Source organism: Protomyctophum parallelum (assembly GCF_964188405.1).
Source record: "Protomyctophum parallelum genome assembly, chromosome: 19".
Classification (NCBI taxonomy): domain Eukaryota; kingdom Metazoa; phylum Chordata; class Actinopteri; order Myctophiformes; family Myctophidae; genus Protomyctophum; species Protomyctophum parallelum.
The window spans coordinates 23,457,703-23,483,655 of NC_139717.1; the positions used below are offsets into that span (position 1 = coordinate 23,457,703).

The window sequence follows — 25,953 nt, forward strand, 5'->3', positions numbered from 1 at the left end:
TGACCCAAAATAGGGATGCATTGCATCGCAGCGTATTGCGTGTTTGTAGATCTCCTGTTTTTGTAATTTATCTGTTGAAAGAGGTATATTTGGTCACTTGATTTCTTCTTTATCGCCAGTCAATGCAAGATTGTGCTTTCTGCTTTGGCAATGTAAACGTATGTTTTCTCATGCCAATAAAGCCCTTTGAATTGAATTGAATTGCAAGATTTTTTTTAATCATTACATTAATCTGAAAACCATCACTCACAATAGTTTTAATCACTTACTGGAAGTCAGGTGGTCATCTTAATTAAATCCAATAGATTTTCCACTCTGTAGTTTTGTCCTCCACTATAGGAGCTCAGGCCATCTATTATTTTTGCAATATTTCTAATTTGCTTTCCCCTCTGCACCTTGATTCTCATGTACCGTATATGGCATTCCAGTGCCACCGTCCCTAAAGCAATTTCTATTACCACCACATTCTCACACTGAGCTCGTTATTAAGTTTACTCTTGTTTTTGAGGCATTGTCAAATTCAAGTTCAATAGGCTATGATTTAAATGCTAATACTTGAATGTTGTTTTATTTATGGGTCTGCAGTCTGCAGCAATTCATGCGGTGAATCAATCGAACCTTAATATATTATTGACCATCAGCCATTGTGCATGCTGGTCATCTTCTGCATCGTCTGTATACCTTGGTTGTGAAGTCAAACACTGTTTCGGTAATCCATGCACACTTTTCTTAAAAACTTGTGTGGATTATATGTGGATGCCTGTATAAACATGTTGATTTCAGACTTCATGTAGCCATCCTGTGACGTCATCGATTATGTCTGTCATCCATGTCTATGACTTACATTATAAAATGCAAATGAGTTAGTAACTACGTTTTCCAGATGCACACAGAGGTACACAATAACAGTAAATCCCTGTACAAATAATGTACAGAGGTTGAGTGGTTCATATTTAGCCCAGATAGCATAATGTATCACTGGTGAGACATTCTGTTTATCTGTTTTCCATACATCTGCAACTGTGCCCTATATTTAAAATACCCATTTGCAGCTACCGTATCTGGTTGCAATAATAAAAGGTGACATGGGCGGTTAGTAACAAAAAGGCTATTAGCAAAAGGCCATGAAGTGACCGCGAGATATGTTATGTATGATCCTAACCGTAGTCGGAAACATTATAGTGGGCCTCAGGGAAATAACAGAGATGCAATGCTTTACTTATGGCCTTGTGTGTGTGTAGGGGCAGTAGACTTACTGTACTTAACTGTTATTGTCTCTGTATGCAAGACAGGCGGGAATTTACCGAGGTTGTTCTGCAATTACCCAGACTTATTTACAGTGAATCGTGCTTCTGTGCGTACATGTGCACTCGGGCATGCATGTGTGTGTGCAAGAGACAGAGATTTATAGGGCCCTATCTTACGGCCTGCAATATCGCTTGGCATGCATATACGTATAATGTGATTGCAAATTACTGCATGGATACAGCGCAGCATAGCCTATGTTTTGAATGTTGAGTAGCACCACAAACTGTAAACTGTAAACACAAACTGTACCGTAAATCTTCCCCAACACACGCAAATATCGTTACTGTACATACATTACATGCAGTACGTCTCTAACCACATTTTCAGAAAGGCGCAACGAAATTGTAACAAATTACTTTGGGGGAAAAGTAACTAATATTATTACTAAACTCATACTACTCATTACTGGAAGAAGTTATTGCTTTTTTCCATTACTTTACTCTCATTACTTTCCAACACTATGACGCTAGCATTACACTTGCAAGCAGACATATAATGTGGATCTAAACCGGCGAGTACTTCAGGCAGGCATATGCATGTCATATGGATGTTCATATTGTATATGTTTTGTTAATGTATATTTATTTATTATGGAAATAGGTGTTGTCTTGTTGGCATGTGGTTGTATCCGTGTGTCCACAGAGTTTAGATTTATTTTCCTACAGTTAAAATCAGGCAGGGAATCAGCCAAACAGCTGTTATACAGTATGGATACCACAGTGAATTTCAAGACCTCTCTATAAAAGTATCACCCCACCTTATAATTACCTGTAACCTAGCAACCGTCAGTTGTCAGAAAAATGTTTAACCGTTGCCAGCATCCGTTTTCAACTGGGAAGCAATTAATTCAGTCGGATACACTCTTATTATAGATGTAATAATTTACTGCAAAACATGGAATACAGGTATACAGTACATGGTGCATGATGGCTACGCTGTTAAGTTGCTTGACTTGCTTCCTGAATTAGCATGCAGCATGCAAAGCTACATTTGTGAGTGAGATCAATCAGAAATATTGATAATATAACTGTCGTATAAACACAAGCTTGATGTCATACTATATTGTAAGATATTGGCACTAGTGTGATGATCTATGATACTGATGAGAGCCAAAGGCTTAAAGGCCTGCTACGATGATTTGTGTGCACACCAAATCATCGGATATGTTTGTGGTTACCGTATAGAATCTGTATAAGCCTACATATTTCAGGGCCATCTACAACTATAGTCTTTCCGTTCTCCATCTGCCTTCTCAGTCTCCCACGCTTGCTTTTTCTAAATTGATTGAATTGTCTCACTTTGTACTGTATTTCCCCAGGAACAGTCAATGGAATCTACCTGACCCACTTATAAATAGCCTAAAAAAAACGTTTTGTTTTTCTTCAGCTAAATCACTACAAATCCTGGCCTGAAGTCAATAACCCAATAACATTAACTCTCCAAAACCTGAGATAGACACATGGGGTTAGCAGTGCAGTTCAGCTGCCAGTGTTTATATTATACATGATGGACAATCTGGAAGAGGCACAAATCTTCTGTTAATGAGTGCACAACGGTGTGCGTTTGTTCTAGTTGTTTTACAATTTAGGTATTTAGCAGACGCTCTTAATCCAGAGCGATTTACAGTATAAGCAAGAACATAAAAAATAGTCATCAATAACAATCATAGCTAAGCTATGAACCTAACATCCGTCTAACAGTGGAATATCTATATAATGAAACTGTGTATACATTAGAGTGCTATGTCTACATACAATGCTATCTAAATTACATAATTTGTGCCTTTGCATACGCCTGTAAGGTCGCCGAGGCTCGGGCAAGTGCTACGTCTAAGATGGAGTCTGAAGAGGTGGGTTTTCAGACTATACGGCGGAAGATTGGGAGTGAGTCTGCAGTTCTGATTGCAATGAATGAGTTCCATAGTTTTGGAGCCAGAAGGGAGAAGAGTTTGGGCGTTGTCCTGGTGTTTTTAGTGAATGTTCTTCCAGCTTCCCTGCTCGACCTTCTTCATCGGGAATCATGTGCTTGTATTTTGCTAAGAGATCCGTTGTATAGTTTAATTGATATTAATTAATTAGTTCTCCATAGACTTATAATGGGGAAATCGAAGACAAAATGTAAGTATTTTTTTCCCTTGGGGGGGAGGTTCATAATAATTATGAAAATTAATTGAAAAGGAATTACATCAGTCGGCCTCATGGTGGTGCTTTAACAGCCCACTTTACGTTTTTCCCTATAACTCTTGAACCGTAAGTCGTAAGTAAGTAAGTAAGTCACCCATTCTTGAGATAAGGGACAAAACTTTTTTCAAACTGGATTTTTTTTTTTTTTAAGATACATTCAAATCAAATAGATGTATTTGTAGACACAGGTCTCAACTACCAATATTGAGAAGGAACAGGTTTTTCGCATAACATTTCTTTCTAAAATGGGACATTTATGCACTTAATACCTGATTCATGTCAACTCCGTCAGACACACTAAAATATTTTTTAATTGAATTTGATAATTTCAACAATAATATAAAGTCCTCAGTTATCTTATAATGGCTTTCAGTAATCAAGTTAAGTAATACAATTATTTTAATATTGTTTTTTTCCAATATCACACTATTATGAAATATCCAATTTCTCAAATCCGTCATTTCAACCTCTATTTTCAATATTATAACATGAAAACCATGTAAAAAAAAAAAAAAATCATCATTACGTATCATTTCAGTTGGTGTTTCAATACATATGCACAAAATATTTAACATCACATTTTCTATTTCTTTGGAAATTAACAAAAACATCACGGGACGAACATCTGACGGAGTTGACGAACATCTGACGGAGTTGACAAGTTTAACTGATTTAGGTTCTAGACCACCTAGGATCTTGATTCTGGTGACTAATCCCACATTTTCAAGGATGAGGAATACAGTGGTACTATTTATATTGGCCCTGTGACCATGGCAGCCATTTTCAAAATGGCCGCCACCTGTTGTTATTTTACAATAACTCAAGTTCTACAATCTACACCACCTAGGATCGGGATGAGGATGGCCGCCAACTTTCTGTTATTTCCCAATAACTCAAGTTCTACACCCCCTAGGATCTTGATTCTGGTGACTAATCCTACATTTTCAAGGAGGAGGAATACAGTTGTACTATTTAGATTTATCCTGTGACAATGGCAGCCATTTTCACAAATGGTGGACCTGCTATTATTTTACCAATTTAGTCAGGGAATATTATCAGAATAATGTCAAATCTGTGAATACATTTCTTACCAAGAATTTTTTCACCAATGTGTTTGTAAAGGTGTCTACTAACATATCCCACATTGGTTTCTATTGAACCACCCTAGGGGCATTTTTGACAGCTGCTGAAAGTTGGGTACCATACCAAGTGGCTATGGCCAAACTAGGGAGTCTATGGCCAAACTAGGGCTAAATTCGGCCATATATACACTTGCCCAAATGTGCTGACCTCAGTTTGTGAGCCCAAGGAGTGTTCTTTGTGCATAGCTAATGCTTGGAATGCATTCAGAATCATGAAAACTCCCTAGTTTGACATTTTGCCTTATATAGGTTGTTGATTGACCCCAACTTTCAGCAGCTGTCAAATGTTCCCCTAGGGTGGTTGAATATAAAGCAATGTGGGATATGTTAGTAGACACCCTTCCAAACACATTGGTGAAGAAAATTCTTGATAAGGAATTTATTACCAGATTGTATTAATATCCCCTGACTAACTCATCTTCTAGACCACCTAGACCCGACTTCACCAACAGAGACCCGATTGACACCTAAACAACAAGTTTGGACAGCCCTACCAAATAGTGTTACGGAAAATAGCAAGTGTCTACCCTAGGCCCAGAGGGAGACACAGAACTTAGATGCGGCTCACATGTTGCATGACTCCTCAACAAGCTGCCACCAGAGATGAGAGCTGAATTCTGCCGCACAATTCTCTGCGGCCCAGGAGCAACCAACACCATGTTGGAGTTCTCTGAGTGGTTGAAGCACGAGTCCTAGCCATATAGCCTGTGCAAAGGAAAACACCTTGAAGACCTATTTGAGGTGAACAGTGAGCAGTGAACAGTGAGCAAAAGACTGAAGATCTGCCTTCAGGACTATCAGGCAGGATGTGCAGACATTGAAGGCATCAGTGTCGTTCTGTGTCCCCAGCATGTCAACCAAAGCAATGTTACCAAATCAAAGGAGCCTTCACCTCAAGTCACCTGGGGCTGGGTGAGCAATCGTATCCTGTATCTAGCCTCACAACTAAATACAGACACTTGGCCAGACTGCCGTTTGAAAGGGTCAAACCCTTCATCCTGATTGGGGAAGACCACCCCACCTAATCACACCAACCGAACAAGTGAGGTTGGGGCCTCCAGGTGGGCCAGCAGCCATCTGCACAAGACTGGGCTGGACCCTGCAGGAAAGCAATCTCCAGCCAAGACAATGTAAGTTGACTATAACAACAGGGCCCCAGAACACAGAGCTCATGAGAAGGATGAAGAAACACTGGCAGGAGGCCATCATGAGAAGGATGGAGAAACACTGGCAGGAGGCCACCAAGATACAACGCCACACTGCAGTAGCCTGTGAACTCAACTCAACTCAACTCAACTTTATTTATATAGCACATTTAAAACAACCATAGCTGCCACAAAATGCTGTACAGTACATAGGTAAAAACAGTAAGTAAACACATAGACTAAAAACACAGAATACAAAGACAACACACAAAACAAGAAAAGGAGGGGGGGAAGTCAAACTGTGCGCCTGTACCTGAAAGGGACAAGTCAAAGGCCAGAAAGCCCACCTCCTTTTAATGTCCTGTCAGTAGCAACTCAACCTGCACCTGAAATAAGCCCTGACCCCTCCCAGAGAAAGTTCATCCTTGAAACTGTAATGATTAGTCACCAGAATCAAGATCCTTGGTGGTCTAAAACTTGAGTTATTGGTAAAATAACAGCAGGTTGGTGGTCATTTTGAAAAACAATGGCTGCCATGGTCACAGGACAAATCTAAATAGTACCACTGTATCCCACATCCTTGAAAATGTATGATTAGTCACCAGAATCAAGATCCTAGATGGTGTAGAACTTGAGTTATTGTAAAATAACAGCAGGTGGCGGCCATTTTGAAAAATGGCTGCCATGGTCAAAGGGAAAATCTAAATTGTACCACTGTATCCCTCATCCTTGAAAATGTAGTCTTAGTCACCAGAATCAAGATCCTAGGTGGTGTAGAACTTGAGTTATTGTAAAATAACATCAGATGGCGGCAATTCTGGAAAATGGCTGCCATGGTCACCACGAGACAAATCTGTGATGGCCCTATAGCCAAAAATGTTCCTTAAGGCATGCTCTAACTGTGTGCCAAATTAGAATACGTCCCATAATTCAAAAACTATAATTTTATTGTTTTAGGAACACTTTTGTCAACTCCGTCAGATACATGTCAACTCCGTCAGACACAAAACCTGACGGAGTTGACGTCTGACGGAGTTGACAAAATGTAATTTGTTTTCATCTTAACCCTCTGTAGTACAATGTAGCCATTTTGTTTTTGCTTCATTTGTTAGCTAAACCTAACCCTAAACTTTTATAATAAACATTATTTTGGAATTCTTAACAAAGATCATAATAATGTCCTGACGGAGTTGACATGTAAAAGCTGTGACCACCCTGATATCAACATTGTTTGTTTAAAATATCAAACAATTGAATGCTTGTCAGACCAGGTGCTCCACTGTTGCAACAAATACAAACGGGACTTGGAAAAGGAGTCTTCAGGCTAAATCTGTCGACAATATTCTCTGATTAATTTAAGACTTTAAAAAAACCTGACGGAGTTGACGGGAGACGTGGGACACACATTTGATATGAGATATCTAATGGAAAATATAAATTAAAATTATTGTGTATATTGTTTGCTATGTTGTTGACAATCTACTTTAATTTAGTATGTATATTTATGTGATTGTGACAGTATTAGACACTTTTTTAGCAGTTTGAAATTATGACCACTTGCTGGGGACAGGCTAAATACAGGCGTTTTTGGGTACAGTGCCTGCTTTTAACTAATTCAGATGGCATATGAAAACAATTATAATGAAATGAATGGCATAATAATGCACAACTGTATTACATTTAACTTTGCAAGTGCTTTTATTTTTATTAAATTAATTTATTTTTAACAATAATAAGGCTCTTATGTGTGGGACATGTTTTTTCCACTTTTGTCCCTCATCTCAAGAATGAGTGAAGTCCTTTTCCATATATAGGTCACGCCCATTTTCGTCAGGAAAGATAATCCTGCAAATTAGAATTTTCTCCAAAACACACTTTTGGCTCCTCCTCCATCTCACAAAAATCGTCACACATGATCTCCGGACCTATCCGATTAAAACACCAGCTGCAGAATTTTGATAGTGTATCGTATCGTTCGGCCGTAATCGTCGCCCGAAGATAGTAGGCGGGGGCCTATTTTATAAAAAATGCCATGAATCACGAACGGAATGTCCAATCCATCCCAAATTTGAATCACATGTCACGGGTGTTTCAATCAACCAAGTTCCAAAAGCAATTCCATTTTCATCCATAGGGGGCGCCGCAAATGCAAGAAATGTAATCATTTGTCGCAAAAACATGATTTTTGGGGGATAAATCCCCTCCGAATTACTTACGCATGATCACAGGGGTGACGTGACATTGTAATTGGCTGGCAACATTAGTGAGGGGCCTATGTAAGTGACTGCGGCAACCACACTTGCAATTTTTCAAAATTGCAACTTTTCTAGTTGTATGTGTAATTCACCTGAATATACAGTTACGATAGTCAAACCTGGTTTAAACTCATGCTTGTTTATTCCTTGCTACAGGACAGAATGAACTACATTCCCCTCCATATGCACAGTCAAATCTCCAATGTCCTCATTATAGTGTATACTGTACCTCTGCCTCAAGCGCAGAACGCATGGGTTTTAAATTAGGAAGCTGAAGAGCGCTGATGGTTTACTGGATGACTTTGGATATTGCATAATAAGGTACTTTAATGACATGATGTTTGGCAATGTAACTTATGCAAGTCTTTTGTAAAATGTGAAGATGTACAAACACACCAAGGTTTGTTACCAGTTGGTGTATATAAAACACCTAGGCCTCTTATGAGCAGAGCAGAAAAGTAATAAACAAAAACAAATCATTAAAATAGACCAGTGCCCGTCAGCTGTCAATAAAAGTCCAGTTCCCCAGCAGCCCACATAGCATTAGAGCGGAGCACATAAGCATATCATATTTACGCTATTTGTTGAGTTCAAAAGTTATTTGTTTTTCACCATTTTTAGTTGTCATTACACAATACACACGCATCCATGCCATGGTTGTCCCACACGAGCTGCCACAGTCTCGTAAATTCCCATAAGCGATATTATGCTTATGGTCTCCGCTCTATGCTATTGGGGCTGCTGGGGTCTACTGGGGAAACATGAATTCATAACTACATTAAAGAAAAAACGATAAACCTCATTAAAGATTCCCAAACATTCTTAATGATGTTCTGAATACAAGTATATCTCTTAGCCATAACAACCAGGGCGTTTAACATCTCTTAGATATACTCCCTCATGGATTTAACCTTCTCACATTAAACAGACATATACATCAGTAGGCTACCTCCATATTAATGTATCAACTCAGTGGACTACCAGTAGGCCTACCAATACAATTACAATAGGCCTAAGGAACATTCTGATCATTCCTACAATCATGTTGCATTAAACTGTAGGTCCTGAACTGAAACAGATCAACAGACTGTCCTATATTTCTATTACACTATTCCACCTTTCTCCTTTGCTAGAATAATTAATTACATTTACCTGAAAAACAGAAGAAAGGGGCACTCTTCTCTCTGCTGCACACTTGCACAGAACACCACGTTGTCTCCAACTAGCATCTGTATTCACTTCCTGTGTAGCTGCCAGTGTAGTTCCCTACAGTGTAGGTGTTGCAGGTCTCAGGTAGCTATAGGACAAGCATGCAGATAATATTGTCCTGATTAACAGGAGAAAGAAGCACACAGAAGGTTTTAGTTGTTTTCAGACTAGTTGCTCTCGATATAATTTATTCTCAAATATCACAAATGCACAAATTCACTTGGTTTCCCATTCATTGTTTCCTGGTATTATTTCAATGTATTTTACTTTATCTTCAACTCTGTTCTCATCAAAATACACCATAAACCATTACTGTACCACTGGAGTTTAGTATCACCATTACAATACTGCATGTTCTTCCCATAGGCCTATTCTTTTACATAGACAACCTGTTACACTTCATCACTTCAAAACATACAATGAAGTACCATAGACCCTCATTCATTGTCTTGTTTGTCTCAGGAATATTCACCTTTAACTCTGTGCACTTTAATAATGCTCATTCAAGTAATTATTCTATTCTTATTTTCCTTAGTTATTGCAATAACACCTTTGAGTTACTGTACCTACTGTACATATCTAATTATGAATCCTGAGAGCTGAACTTATTCATAACCATGTCCAAATACAATAAAATAGCTGGTCACACTTCTTACAAAACACACATAATTCACCAAAACACATTACCAAAACATATACAAAAACGGGAGCTCTATTTTAGGAGTGTAAACTTGTAAAACATTGCACATGGACGTTGCCATTTTGTATTGATTGCCACAGCCAAACTAGTGTGTTCTGCCCTGGATTCACTCACAAACAATAATCACATCTTGCAAACACTTCAGAGTTAGGCTCCACCATCAGAACGTGTACTTAATGTTATTATAATCACATAGGTAGGTATCATTCAGTGAGTTGATGCACCAAAACCAACCTGATAAACAGGAGAAAGAAGCACACAGAACGATTTAGTTGTTTTCAGACTGGTTGCTCTTGATAGAATGACGGTGAGCTTCCGGTCTGTAGGTGATACCAACCCATGAGGAAGGGTTTTTGATTGATTGAAATCTTTATTAACAGTTTGTAGAATTTACAGTACATTTTAAGCACAGACTCAATACAAAGACTGTCAACTGTGAGTGGACGACCCAATTAAGCATTACACTTGTTTACAACAGGGTCCACATTGTTCAATTCATCAAAACATTTAAAGACATACAAACATTTAGAGACATACAAATAGACATTTCTCTGTAGGTAAAGAACAGAACAGGAATTCATCATATGGGAAGCAAAAAAGGGAAAAGATACTATATACAGTGAGGGAAAATGGGGTGGGGGGGTGGGGGGGATTCAGATTTTACAGAGGCCAGTTTCGAATTGCAGCCATCCGTAGGTGCCCTTTGAGAGCGGTTTTGAAGGAGTCAAGGGATTCACATGTCTTAATGACTGTTGGTAGGGCGTTCCACATTTTGGTGGCATAGGAGCGAAAAGAATTTAGTCCCTTGTTTGTGCCGAATCTGGGTTGTACATGGTTTGTTGCACTCCCTCTGGTGTTGTGGGTGTGGACTTCGTTTACATTAAGGAAGTATTTAGACAGGTACATGGGTATCTTGGTGGTGTATCGAATCTTGTGGACCAGACCCATTGCAAGATGCTGTACTCTGTCGTCGACCCTAAGCCATCCCAGCCTGTCAAAGTGGGCAGGGGTGAGGTGGGTTCGGGGGGTGAGGCCAAGTAGGAGCCTGACCAGTTTGTTTTGAGAGGTCTGGAGCCTTGTTTTAAGGGCCTTTGAGGTGCTGTGGTACCAAGAGGTGGATGCATAGTCAAAGAAACCTTGTACGAGGGCTCCTGTTAAGGTCTTCAAGGTGTTTTTGCTGACCAGTGAGGAGATCCTGTAAAGGAATCTTGTTCTTTGATTGACTTTTTTGATTACGTTGGTGGCCATTTTATCACCGGAAAGATTGGCCTCCAGGATGGAACCTAGGTAGGTAATTTCATCTTTTCGTGTGATAATATTGTCACCCACTCTAACCAAGAAGCCATCTGCCTTGCTGAGTTTACTATTTGATCCGAAGAGGATGGATTCAGTTTTTCCCAGGTGTAAGGATAGTTTGTTATCAGCGAGCCAGGTGCAGATTCTACCGAGTTCAGAGCTGAGGGTCTTTTCAACCTGCAGTTTGTTCCTGTCCGAGACCAGCAGTGCTGAGTCATCTGCGAACAGGAACAAGTTGCAGTCACAAGCTGAAGTCATGTCGTTAACATAAATTAGGAACAGTAAAGGCCCTAGTATGCTTCCTTGTGGGACGCCACAGCTCACTGGGAGGGGAGGGGACAGTGTTCCGTTCACCTCCACCATCTGTTCTCTCCCCTCCAGGTAGGATTGCATCCAGCTCACTGATGTGCTATCAAAACCAATAGCTTTAAGCTTGTTAACCAGTATGGAGTGGTTCACGGTGTCAAAAGCCTTTTGGAGGTCCAGCATGACCATGCCGCAGTATTTTCCAGCATCCACCTCGTGTTTGATGTGGTCGCTCAAATAGAGGAGGCATGTGTCAGTGGAGTGGGATGTTCTGAAACCAGATTGGAACTCGTACAGCAATTTATTAGTGGCAAGATACTTTTCAACCTGTTCATAGACTATTTTTTCCATCACTTTCGAGATGGAGCTTAGAATAGAAATAGGGCGGTAGTTGCCGGGTTCTAATTTACTCCCTTTTTTGTACAAGGGGGTTACTTTGGCCAGTTTAAAATCTTGGGGGACCTGTCCCTGTTTGATGGAGAGGTTAACTATATGGGTGATGACTGGAGCTATGGAAAAGGCTGAGTCTCTGAGAAATTTGGAGGGAATATTGTCATGGCCAGTGGCCTTGTGGGGTTGGAGGGCACTCAGTTTTTTAAGTACCTCCTCGGTTGTTACCATTGCCATTTTAAAATCATCTTTACAAACACCAAGGTTTTTGTAGAAGGCTGTGATGTGCTCTACACCAAAACGCCCAGAGTGGGAGGGCAGTTTGCTAACCAGCTTTGTTGCAATGTTTGTAAAGAAGATGTTCAAGTGGTTGGCTACATCGAGTTTGTCAGTGATGAGGGTGTTATTCGATTTGATGTTTATGTTAGTAAACCTGGTTTTTAGTTTCCGACCACAGCCTAGTTGGTTGTTTAGTAACTTCCATAGCTCCCGAGGATTGTTTTTGATTTCCTCGGCTTTATCATTGATAAAGTTACATTTGGCTGATTTGGTCATGGCAATTACACCGTTTCTTAGCTTGTTACACTGGGCTTTTAGGTTGCACAGTTTGGTTTGGAGATCACTGTCGAAGTGCTTGCACTTGGCTAGTTTGGACTTGCATTTAAGAAGTTCAGAGCATTTGTTGTCTCTGGCTTTCATTGCAGTCAGTATGTCCGAATTCATCCATGGCTCCGAGCGGGTTTTGACCCTGACGGTTCTCAAAGGAGCCATGATGTTTAGTACTGATGTAAATTTGGTTTTAAAGCCAAGCCATGCTTCTTCGACTAGTGAGCTCCTGAGCACATCGGACCAATCCAGACTCTCCAGTTCAAGGTTAAAGGCCTCACTAGAGTAGGTTTTGAGGTCCCTAGATATGACTGTTTTGTGACAGTCAAACTTTAGTTTTTGTATTTTGCGGGGAAGGTAAAACGCTCCTATACTGCCCCCTACTGTCCACGGTGAACTCAATACTCTCAGAGATACATTGATAAAGTGACAGCTCTCAAAACGATTTAAAATCACAACATAAAATAAATAAAACAACACAAAAATAATGTGACTACATTCTAGGTGGGTCACATAGGCGCCCCCTACTGTCAGGAGGTGGTTATGACCTCTCCATTAGTGAACAGTTTATTCCCCGGTTTACTCAATTCAATTCAGAGTGCTATACACTTGCTCATGTTATTTGGCCAAATGAGACAAAGGCCAACATCTACATCTTATCCGGCCCATTTGGTGAATATGGCCCATCTAATGTAGTGGAGCATTGTGAAAAGTTATACAGTGTCCTGACCATTACCTTGATTTACCAGGCCCATGTTCACTGACTAATGACGGCCTATGGACTTGGTTTCCCTTGGGAACCATCTTGAGAAAAGCCTGTCGCCGGAACCACAACAGCCCTCTTTGCACAGCAGCTCATCAAGTAATATATGGAGGAGATTTGTTTTATGTTTATACTCAATCGATGGTTGTAGTTTTATGTGACATCTCTCTTTTATCACACACACAAATAGAGGCTCTCAGGCAAATTAAACTCAGTGATTGTTTGGCTTGACTGCTGTCAGCTGTGCTTTGGCACTTAAACGGGAAAAGCCACTCAAGATTTTAAACATGCGTTTGGATTTTATTAGATAGCATTTCTGTTGGATTATATAGCATTTGATACAGACTTATAGCATGTTATGTAGACAGCACTGTAATTGTATTGTATGTAGTCATAGCACGCCATAGTACACATATATAGCATAGTAGTAAAGATGTATAGTTTATATGTATAGTGTATGTATAGTTTCACTATATAAATATTCCACTGTTACTTTCTTAGCTTACGCATGTTTCATGATAAATGCTTTTTATGTGATGTATTCCCATGCTTTGTTCTTGCTTAAATGTAAGTCGCTCTGGATTAAGAGCGTCTGCTAAATGCCTAAATTGTAAATTGTAAATTGTAATTGTATCAAGCAAGCTGCGTTTGGACAGAGCTAGCCAATGAGAACGTCTGCACAGCGATGATGGTGAAACATCCCAATGGTGAAACAATCTGATGAACTTCTGCACAGCGATGATGGTGAAACATCCCAATGGACTTCTGCACAGCGATGATGGTGAAACATCCTGCTGAACTTCTGCACAGCGATGATGGTGAAACATCCGAATGGTGAAACAATGAACTTCTGCACAGCGATGATGGTGAAACATCCGAATGGTGAACTTCTGCACAGCGATGATGGTGAAACATCCGAATGGTGAACTTCTGCACAGCGATGATGGTGAAACATCCGAATGGTGAACTTCTGCACAGCGATGATGGTGAAACATCCGAATGGTGAACTTCTGCACAGCGATGATGGTGAAACATCCGAATGGTGAACTTCTGCACAGCGATGATGGTGAAACATCCGAATGGTGAACTTCTGCACAGCGATGATGGTGAAACATCCCAATGGTGAAACAATCTTGTTCTCGTTGTTGGACATATCGTGATTTCAAATGATGGATTACCCCTCATGTTATGTGCTGCTTCCTTCCTTTGCAATCAAATACATATAAAGCACTTTACAAATGTATCAAGTTGGAATGGCTAAAATATTTATCTGCACAAAATGTGCACTGGATCCAGAAACATCCTCCATGTGTCTCCAGAGCAAACAAGCAAATAAGGATAACATGTGTTTATCTCTCTCTCATCTCCTCCCTCATTCCCCATCCCCGTTTCCGCCAATAAAGGCTAAATTCACCTGCATTTCCCTCCAACCAAAACCCAATTTATGCAGACATATCGTTCATAGTTTATGTAGAAGGAAGCTAGGCCGAGGTCCCTCTGCAATCTGTGCAACATTTAAAATTGCCCATCTGCCCAAGAACTCTGATGAATCTGAAACCACACATTCTCCTCAAGACCTTTACCTTTTTAAAATGGTACTGACGTGCTTCATTAAAACGTGTGTCATTCTAGGAACTGTGTGATCTATTTATTTACTGGTCTGTTCCACTCTCGTCTCCTCCTCTCCTGCTCCCAGCCCATGCTTCATGAACACAATCAATTATTCAACATTCCATTTTCACAAGCAGTGCCACCCAGCATGCCGACTTTCAGCCCTGTTCCACCCTGAGAATTAGACACACAGCACTGGCAAAAGAAAGCTAGCTCACTCTCTCCATATGTTGGGTTCCCTTCCTTCTGGCACCTATATCTGCAACCACATTTTCCATGCCACGGACCACATATAGAGATGTGTAGCCTGCTGTCAAACAGTGATGTGCTCTATGCAAGTCTAGTAATTTGTCATTGGAATGACTTTCTAACCATTCTATAATCCTATTGGACTACGAAGACAAAATAAATCATTGTCATTATTAGTGTGGTTGCCGATAGGCAAACAGACTATTGTTATTGGTTTGGTTTTGTTGAGTTATCAGTTCAGATGAGGGCTGGAGTTCAGATGGCTGGCCCCAGAGAAGAGCAGCTATAGCTGCTTCAGATCTACTTACTAAGGAGATGATTGGTAATTGGACTGCACCATGTCCCATTTGCAAATGGGGATAGGCAGGGGTTTATTATGAGTATGAATGGTTAAGAAAACCCCTCACTTTAATGCCAATCCTGCGTTTGGCCGTTTAAGAGTCATACTGTACTGTACGCCTCTTGGATATGGGCCCAACGACTCAAAACCGGCTTCCATCTTGGAACGGTCGAGAAAACAAAAGAACGAAAATAACGATAATCCGCGCTCCATATAGAGTCCCATAATGGCTCGTGATTTGTAGTATGTTTAAATGTTATTCTGTCTTCCCCTTTGTGTCAAGAGTTTTCTGATCCCCTTGTGTTTCATTTCGGTTAAGTCAGTCTAAAGCCCTAACCACACCAAAGGGTCACCAAGCAACTCCTTGGGTCCAAACGGTTGCAAGGAGTTAACGCTAAAACCGTCCTGACCCTTTGGTGTGGTTCTGGCCATTGAATTCCATGCATTGAATAGGGTCAACTTGGGTCAACGTGCAACAAGACATATCACACCGCAGGGACAACGCTAAAACCGTCTTGACCCTTTGGTGTGGTTATATATAGGGCTTTACTTTACTGTGATGTTCAGTTATTTTTGTCCACATTTGTTTTGGGCCTATAATGCATGTCTGTCATGCATTCTAGGCCCATTATATTCATGTAGAAACTCCTGGTGCCTCTCTTTGCCGACCCACTCTGGTCCCTGACAGTTGGAGGCACTATACAAATTGGATGCATTCATAAATATGTTGTGAGTATCTTCTCCGATTTCAGAGCACTGTTGACGCCATAGAGCGCTTAATGGATTCACCAAGCAGAGGCATAAGATGCCAACACAGCCTCAACGCAAAGTTTTTTAACTATTTAGAGGGGAGAGGGGAACAGCCCATGCTCCTCTGGTTCATGATTATAAGTAAATGAGGACCCCTTATTATTAAGTTGAAGTTGCAGCAGCTTCTGTGGCAGGTGTCGGGCGGGTGGGTGGCTATTATATCCAAATACAGAACTAGCCGCGTCTGGCATCGGCGCAAACCGGCATTGCTTGGTAATGGTTGATGTGCAAATCCCTGTGCGCAATTCGGGCAGAGTATACCCAAAGATGGACCTGCCAAGATGTCAGCCGGTGGATTATGACCAAATATGGACATTCACAATGTCAGTGAAAATCGGCGTTGTTAAACAGTGGTTTCTGTGAATGATGACACATGCCAATATATGGGCATGATAGACTGTATATTTGTTTCTGTATTGTATAACTCTTTAAAACAGAGCTACAGAGCGCTGCACCTGAATGTTTCTATAGCTCCCGCTAGCAAGATGCTGTTAGAAGCGTTTGAAGAAGACGTAACAGTCGTCTATAATGCTGTTGCTGCCCCAGTGCAGATTCTGGTGGAGCCAGTGGGACGGTGGTTCGAGGCTTTTGTCAAGAGAAGGAACAGGAATGTGTCAGCCTCCTACCAGGAGCTGGAGGAAGAGGAGGACCTGTCGGAGGAGTCAAAGGAGTCAACTGATGAAGAGTTGCAGCTGGAGGAGTACCCAATGCTCAGAAAATTGGACCCCAAAAACTGGAAGAAACAGGACCACTATGCTGTCCTTGGACTGGTCCATGTGCGGTACAAGGCCACACAGAAGCAAATTAAAGCTGCCCACAAAGTAATGGTGTTAAAGCACCACCCTGACAAAAGGAAAGCTGCTGGAGAACAGATTGTAAAGGGAGACAATGACTACTTCACATGTATAACTAAAGCTCTGGAAATCCTGTCAGAACCTCTGAAAAGAAGAGCTTATGACAGTGTAGACCCGACCTTTGACAAAGCTGTGCCTTCAAAGAATGAGGGCAAAGAGAACTTCTTTGACGTGTTCGCTCCCGTGTTCGAGAGAAACGCCAGATGGTCTTCCAAAAAGAATGTGCCCAAACTAGGAACCATGGATTCCACTTTTGAAGAAATGGATACTTTTTACTTATTCTGGTACAACTTTGACTCATGGAGAGAGTTCTCATATCTGGATGAAGAGGAAAAGGAGACGGGTGAAAACAGAGATGAGAGGAGATGGATTGAAAAGCAGAACCGTGGTTCCAGAACTCAGAGGAAGAAGGAAGAGATGTCTAGATTAAGAACACTAGTTGATAACGCTTATAACTGTGATCCTAGAATAAAGAAATTCAAGGAAGAGGAGAAAGCCAAGAAGGAATCTGAGAAAAAAGCTAAAGCTGAAGCCAAGAAAAGAGAACAGGAGGAGAAGGAGCGGGCCCAGCAGGCAGAACTGGAGGCAGCTCGCTTGGTGAAGGAGAAGGAAGAGGAGGAGGCCAAGCAGGCAAAGAAGCAGAAGGAGATCCAGAAGAGGGCCATCAAGAAGGAGAGACAGAAGCTCAGGACCACCTGCAAGAACTGGAACTACTTTGCTGATGCTGAAGCACACAGTGTGAAGATGATGGAGGAGGTTGAAAAGCTGTGTGAGCGTCTTGGGTTAGCAAGCTTGCAGTGCCTGAATGAAGCACTGGCCTCTGCTTCCAAGGAGGAGGGCAAGGCAATTGTGGATAAGCAGGTGAATGAGGTGGATGCTCAGTTGCAGAAGGGGTTGCCAGAGGTTCATGCAGTCTTGCCAGAGGTTCAGGCAAGACAGGCTTCGTGCAGTGCTGAACAGGCCAACGGGGGTGGAGGGGCTGGAGCAAAGGACTGGAATGAGGAAGACCTCCAGCTGCTCATTAAAGCAGTCAACCTGTTCCCTGCAGGAACCAATGCCCGATGGGAAGTTGTTGCCAATTACATGAACTTGCACTCTAGCAGTGGCAATACGTGGACAGACAAAGATGTCATCAACAAAGCCAAGACCCTCCAACGGCTTGATCCTTTGCAGAAAGATGAGATTAACAAGAATGCCTTTGAGAAGTTTAAGAGGGAACATGCTGCAGTGCCACAAACTGTGGACAAAGCAGTGCCTTCAGAGAGATTTGATGATCCTGCTGCTCCCTGGACGACAGAGGAACAGAAGGTTTTGGAACAGGCTCTGAAGACCTACCCAGCCAGCACCCCAGAGAGGTGGGACAAGATCGCAGCTGCTGTACCCGGCCGATCCAAAAAGGACTGCATGAAGAGGTACAAGGAAGTGGTGGAGATGGTCAAAGCCAAGAGGCAAGTGGCAGTGAAGAGTTAAACATTACTAGAGCTAAATATAAAAAACTAATCCAAAGCTAATTTCCAAGGACTATCATTTTATGTCAGTTCCTTCCCCACCAGCGTAGTGACGTTCCACGTCCCCAAAGTCAGCCTCTGCTGCCTGTGTCTGGTCCGTCCAAAGACTCTGCTGTCACTGCCACCCGTCTGGCAGCGCACCTGACCCCACTGCTTGCTTCCTATAACGTGGGTGGTGGGCCCACGTGGCGGAGAAGATGTGTCCATGTAACTTCTTTGGGCTGTGCCCGACTGTGTTCCGTGGTAAGCCCGGCCACCAGGTGCTCGCTGACGAACCCTACTTCCGGGACTTGCTCCATAGGAGGGCACTTGGGCTTCCTCCAGGCCGGGTCACACATTTTCTTGTATGTTCTTCCATGGGGTGCTCCACTCAGACTACTTTGCCATGAGGGACCCTACCAGGAGCAATATAGGCTCCAGGCAACACAGCTGCCGGGTTCATTGGGGCACACAAACACTCTCCACCACGGTAAGGTGATGGTTCCTTGGAGAGCTGGGCCAAAAGGCAAAGCTCTGTCTACCGAGTAATCTTCGTTCCTACTCTCACCTACAGGTATGGTCAGGATGGCCATCGTGGGTCATGACCGAAAGAATAAGGTTGCAAATACAAGCGGACGAAATGAGTTTTCTTCAACGTTTAGTCACACGAGAGAGACTTGGAGTACAGTAGCTGTTTCTTTGCCTGGAAAGGAAAGGCATCTGGTTAGGATGCCTCTCGAGCGTCTCCCTATGGAGGTCCTCACGGCACATCCCATTGGGAGGAGACCCCAGGGCAGACCAAGGATGAGATGGATGGATTACATCGACTCACTGGCCTTCGAACGCCCGGGATCCCCCAGGAGGAAGTTACTAATGTTTCTCTGGAGAGGGAAATCTGGAGCTCTCTGATGAAGCTGTTGCCCCCGCGACCCGACTACGGGTAAGCGGTTGAAGATGGATGGATGGATATCATGTTATGAGTCTCAAATTGCTAAAATACAAATTTGGCATCATACCTTGAAAATCAACTGCTAGCAGTCATTTGTTACAGCACACAAACCATAACCTCACCAATGTTCATTTTAACTTATTCAATGTCAACGTCTTTTGAGGCCCACACTTACCAAGGATGTCTTTGATGTGTGTAGTGTGTTTTTAGTTTTTACGCTAGATGGCGGTCTTCGCTAACCTATGAGTCGCCGTTTGACTTTCATTGAAACCAGGAAATCACGTGATCGCAAAACAACAGTTCCCATCCACTCCCATGTTACACGATTTTCTCCTGTCGTTCCACTTCCACCAGCATGTTATTTTCAAGAGTTTAATGGACTAAGTATGGAATGGAACGCATGGTTGCTTTGACAAAAAATAAAATTAATAATAATAATCACCAAAGCACAGATAAATCCTGCGTGTTTATCAACGATCAGGGGTTCGATCGTACTGGATAGACATATTATGTGACTACTTGAAAGGTATGGAAAAACAAAACAAAAACAAAAAACAAAGCTGGCAGTGGGTGGATTATTTATGTGTTGAAACTGTAAACCTCACCAATGTATATCACAAGTGGGGCAAGCTTTTCACCATCATTTACAGTAATTATTACTATGATTGTAAGCTCAACTTTGCTGACTTTGATATCACTTCTATACGGCATTAAAGCAAGACAGGCGAAAGCAATGAATGACTATAACAAACCATCATCATCGGTTGCTGCCTGCTTGTTTATCGTAGCTGCTGATGCAGTGTTCCAGGTCCATTAAGTATCTGGACCGTTGCCTCGCAGCCACATACTAAATTTGACTTTGAACGAAATCTAAGTATGTTTCAAATGGGAAGGCCAAAAAGAAAAACAACACTAACTGCCAACATCTCAAGTTTAAAAACACTCTCCACTCATGCTGGCTATGCATTCTGTTGTATTGAGGGAATGCAAAAATAGCGACAAAAAAGGAAATGGAATGCAATAACCCGCCTTGTTCGCTGTTCCATGAAATGCTAGATGGTGACAAGCGACAAGAATGATAGTAGGCTTCTTTCATCTTGTCACAGATTCAGTCTTGCTGCTAATAATGTCATCAGCAAGAAAAGCACTTGTCAGTGTCGCTTAGTTGTGAGTCAATTTGAAGGAGTGCCATGTGCTGGTTTGTTTTTGCCGTTTTTCAAAGGGAGGAGATTCAAGCTTGGTTAAATTGATCATGTTGGCAGTCATTGGCAGCTAGAGAACGGCAAAGCACTACAATGATTAAGAGTACCGTTGTGTGTGCGTGTGTGCGTGCATGCAAATTTGTCTAGGGCAGCAGAGAAATAAATAAGGGACGGAGGCATAACTGTATGCTGCTAAACTTGAGGTTTACGCAGTAAACTCACGAATTGTACCATCACACCTGTACACTACCGTATATTACTGTATGCTGCTAAGCTTGAGGTTTAGGGGCAAATCTAGTGTCCATAATTGCGTTAACTCCTCTTTTCACGCAGTGTATTGTGTGTCCGAGTGAGACAAACACACAAGGCAGACAGCGATGTGGCCACTGACCATGTTTTTTTTTCCATGGTCACCGCAATCGCCAATCGGTCCATCGCATCACAGAAAGGGAAACTGCAAAAGCTGGCCCTGCTGTGGTTGGAAACTAAATCCGTGCGTGTTTGTAAACGCAGAGGTAAAGTCACTGATGTACGTGTCACGGCCACAACGACAACGCACAGGCAAAATAGGCACTTCTGCATACTCTGCATTCGTGATGGTCTGTGACTTGGCCACCCGAACTGTGCAAATTGTATTCGCACAACATGTACAATTTTATAGATATGTCTCATGACAAACATGTGAAATCTAACAGTGTAGCAGAGAGCCACCTGCAACCCGATGCAATGTTGAATGTTGGTTCCATCGTGACATGCAGCATCACAGAGTAAACAGTGCCACTTATACTGCCACCGGCGGTTTCCTCTGCGTCACCTTCCATTACTGCCATTACCTCTACAGCTGTCATTATTATATAAGCATTCCTTTCTTTCGTACTGATAACTCTATCCAGGAATTGTCCCAGTCTACTCTTAAATGCCTGAAGGCACAATTACAACAGGGACATGATGGTGTGTAGGTGTACTGTGCGTGTGCGTGCGTGCGTGCGACTCCGTGCGTGCTTGTATGCAAGCTTGCAGCGGGGGCTGTACAATGATGTGCACTGTGAATGAATGCATTCAGAGAACCTCTTAAAATCACATTTAAAGGATTTCAGACATCAAAAAAATAAATAAATCAGATATTAAAAGCATCCTTAAAATACATTTAAAGCATCCTTAAAATACATTTAAAGCATCCTTAAATATATTAAAAATATCCTCAAATCCAGGTCGTCGTTGTAGTTACCTGTGAAAGTTACCACTCTATGGGCCTGATTCTTCAACGCGCTTCCGCTTATATATTGACGTGACGCTAGCGGAAAGGCATTTACGTGGATTTCCCACATTAATTTGGAATTCATGAAAATGCCCGTGAACTTGACGCTGTCTTTGGTTGGTCGGAAATTCCGCTAAATCCTCCGCCACCTCTTTAGGTGGCGGAGAAATTTTCGGAAGCATACACTTGCATATAGATTTATTCAGAAGGCTTTAGTCTTCATGCTGAATCAATAAATTGTTCCCAAATCTCAGATAAAATATGTAGGCATGTGCCCCCAACATATTGGTCGATCAGCACATAAAGAAATTATAGCCTATATAATAAAAGCTGAGTGCACTTGTATGCCTAAATGCATAGGCAAGTTATAGCCTAGAGTCCCATACAGAAACTGCCCCTGCAGTGCAAGCCTGACACCTTTTTATTTATTTATTAGGATATTACTATAGCATGCGCGATTGCGCTTCTCACTTGACAGCTTTCTACTCACAGCGCTGTGAGCTTTTAGATCGGCTCTCGCGCATGTTAAAAAACAAACTCACAATTATAATAAGAACATAGGCTTATCGATCTGCATTCTGCACTGTACGAATCCAACATTGTTAATGCCTGCAGTAGACGGCAGGCCTATTGAAATTGTTTTGTTACGGAGCTCCTTAGTCAGTTGACTGTCGGTCGGTGTGTGTGTGTGTGTGTGTGTGTGTGTGTGTGTGCGTGCGTGTGTGCGTGTGTGTGTGTGTGTGTGTGACTGTGTGTGTGTGTGTGTGTGTGTGTGTGTGTGTGTGTGTGTGTGTGTGTGTGTGTGTGTGGCGGAGGGCAGACAGCAGCGTACTGCCGATCCGATTCACATTGGAAAATGAATAGGGCTAATTAGCCATATATATAAAAAAAAATAGAAGACCAATATTAGCCTAATGAATGCAGCGTGTTTGAAAGTTGGCCAGTCATATCAGTTTTAAACCAGCTCACCTCCACTCGTGAACATGACGGACACACAGACAGAATTTATAATAATGTATATTGATATTGATCACATGGATGCCACACACAGAATAGTTTAACTCACTGGATAAACTCACTGGATTATAATTTCTTCAGACAAGAGGATCCCAGCCAGGCCTACGAGGTAGGCCTATAATATATTTACTTAGGCCTATTGTATGGGCTACTGTTCTTTATCGCGCAACAGTGTCGAGGGCCCATGCAGCCCCCCTCCCTCTCTCGTCTCTCTCTCTCTCTCTCGCTCTCTCTGAAAAGACGACTTTTGCATTGACATGTTTTACCTCTGCAAAGGTGTGAGTGAGCACCCGCCTTGGTCCCGAACTTAATTAAATAAATTATAATTATATTGCTTCAGCGGAGCACGCACCGTTGTAAGCCATATAGCAGTGACCGCGGCTGTGATCTCAGACAAACTGCTGTCTGCTGAGTCATGCTTGAAGCCTTTTATGGTCGATATGGGGCGTGGATCAATGCAGATGAGGTTGTCGGTTGCTTTTCCGATCACTTTGCACCCGCTGCTTTCAGTATGACATACACCTGCGATACGCCAGCGCACCTGTGGTACACACCACTCTCTGAATAACACGTCATCTCAACGTAGCTTGATCGGACGGATAAATACGATATCTGTTTCCGTCACCGTTACACTCTGGCGCATTTCGTTTTTGAAGAATCAGGACCTATGTGAGCCTGTCACCAGGCTGACCATGGACTTTTCTTTTCCTTGTGGATCTACCATGTGGATTGATAAAGAACCTGTCAACTGCCGATATTCTATTTGGACCTTAATTGTGTACAATGAAGATATACTCCTTTTGCACCTTACTGATAATATGCACATATTGGGCCTGATTCTTCAACGCGCTTCCGCTTATATATTGACGTGACGCTAGCGGAAAGGCATTTACGTGGATTTCCCACATTAATTTGGAATTCATGAAAATGGCCGTGAACTTGACGCTGCCTTTGGTTTGTCGGAAATTCCGCTAAATCCTCCGCCACCTCTTTAGGTGGCGGAGAAATTTTCGGAACCATACACTTGCGTATAGATTTATTCAGAAGGCTTTAGTCTTCATGCTGAATCAATAAATTGTTCCCAAATCTCAGATAAAATATGTAGGCATGTGCCCCTGCAACATATTGGTCGATCAGCACAAAGAATCAGCACAAAAAACGATATATATATATATATATATAAAAGCCGAGTGCACTTGTATGCCTAAATGCATGCATTATAGGCAAGTTAGCCTATAGAGTCCCATATACAGAAACTGCCCTGCAAGCCGACACCTTTTTATTTATTTATTAGGATATTTATATCATGCGCGATTGGGGATGCTCACTCGGCAGCCTTCTACTCGAAGTGCAACGGTTGTGAGCTTGTAGATCGGATCTCGCGGACTCGCGCTGCATGTTAAAAAACAAATTCACAGTTATGTGTGTGTGTGTGTGTGTGTGTGTGTGTGTGTGTGTGTGTGTGTGTGTGTGTGTGTGTGGGGGGGGGGGGGGGGGTGCGTGTGTGTGTGTGTGTGTGTGTGTGTGTGTGTGTGTGTGTGGCGGAGGGCAGACAGCAGCGTACTGCCGATCCGATTCACATTGGAAAATGAATAGGGCTAATTAGCCCTATATAAAAAAATAGAAGACCAATATTAGCCTAATGAATGCAGCGTGTTTGAAAGTCGGCCAGTCATATCAGTTTTAAACCAGCTCACCTCCACTCGTGAACATGACGGACACACAGACAGAATTTATAATAATGTATATTGATATTGATCACATGGATGCCACACACAGAATAGTTTAACTCACTGGATAAACTCACTGGATTATAATTTCTTCAGACAAGAGGATCCCAGGCCTACGAGGTAGGCCTATAATATATTATATATTATATATTTACTTATGAATGTATGGGCTACTGTTCTTTATCGCGCAACAGTGTCGAGGGCCCATGCAGCCCCCCTCCCTCTCTCGTCTCTCTCTCTCTCTCGCTCTCTCTGAAAAGACGACTTTTGCATTGTTTTACCTCTGCAAAGGTGTGAGTGAGCACCCGCCTTGGTCCCGAACTTAATTAAATAAATTATAATTATATTGCTTCAGCGGAGCACGCACCATTGTAAGCTTGGATATAGCAGTGACCGCGGCTGTGATCTCAGACAAACTGCTGTCTGCTGAGTCATGCTTGAAGCCTTTTATGGTCGATATGGGGCGTGGATCAATGCAGATGAGGTTGTCGGTTGCTTTTCCGATCACTTTGCACCCGCTGCTTTCAGTATGACATACACCTGCGATACGCCAGCGCACCTGTGGTACACACCACTCTCTGAATAACACGTCATCTCAACGTAGCTTGATCGGACGGATAAATACGATATCTGTTTCCGTCACCGTTACACTCTGGCGCATTTCGTTTTTGAAGAATCAGGACCATTGTGTATACCTGCTGATATGTTCATGAACCTTATAGCTGGTCATACTGTACCAGCTGGATATGCTATATGTTTATGTATAGATAATAGATATGTTTGTTAGATTTTTTCCCACCTTGCTCTCCCTTCACCTTTCTTTTTTCTGAAAATAACAAGAATTATGGAGCTTGCACAAAAACAAAATTAATCCACTTTACACACGCAAACCTGTGATGTGACAATAAAGTCAACATTGATAAAATACATCTACGAGAGTCTTGATCTAAGGCTTATTCTGATTCAGTACAAGAGTAAAATAAACCAAAGCTACGGTATATGTGATATTAATTCTAGACTCAGGTCCAAAAATTATTACAAATACATATTTTATTCAGGTCAGCATATACCTATGTTGGTATATCCGCAATGTCAGACAACAATAGAATAGTGGAACATTTATTGGATGTCTGTCAATCTGTA

At 42.0% G+C, this 25,953-nt stretch overlaps 1 protein-coding gene across 1 annotated transcript; it reads left to right on the plus strand.

The window, feature by feature from the left end:
• Positions 1-16,798: 16,798 nt before the first annotated feature.
• Positions 16,799-18,637, plus strand: LOC310876866 (dnaJ homolog subfamily C member 2-like; the record flags this gene model as incomplete). The annotated part of the gene is made up of 1 exon (XM_083790518.1): positions 16,799-18,637. The coding sequence occupies one exon, from the start codon at positions 16,799-16,801 to the stop codon at positions 18,635-18,637; it is 1,839 nt and encodes a 612-aa protein (XP_083646644.1).
• Positions 18,638-25,953: the final 7,316 nt, after the last annotated feature.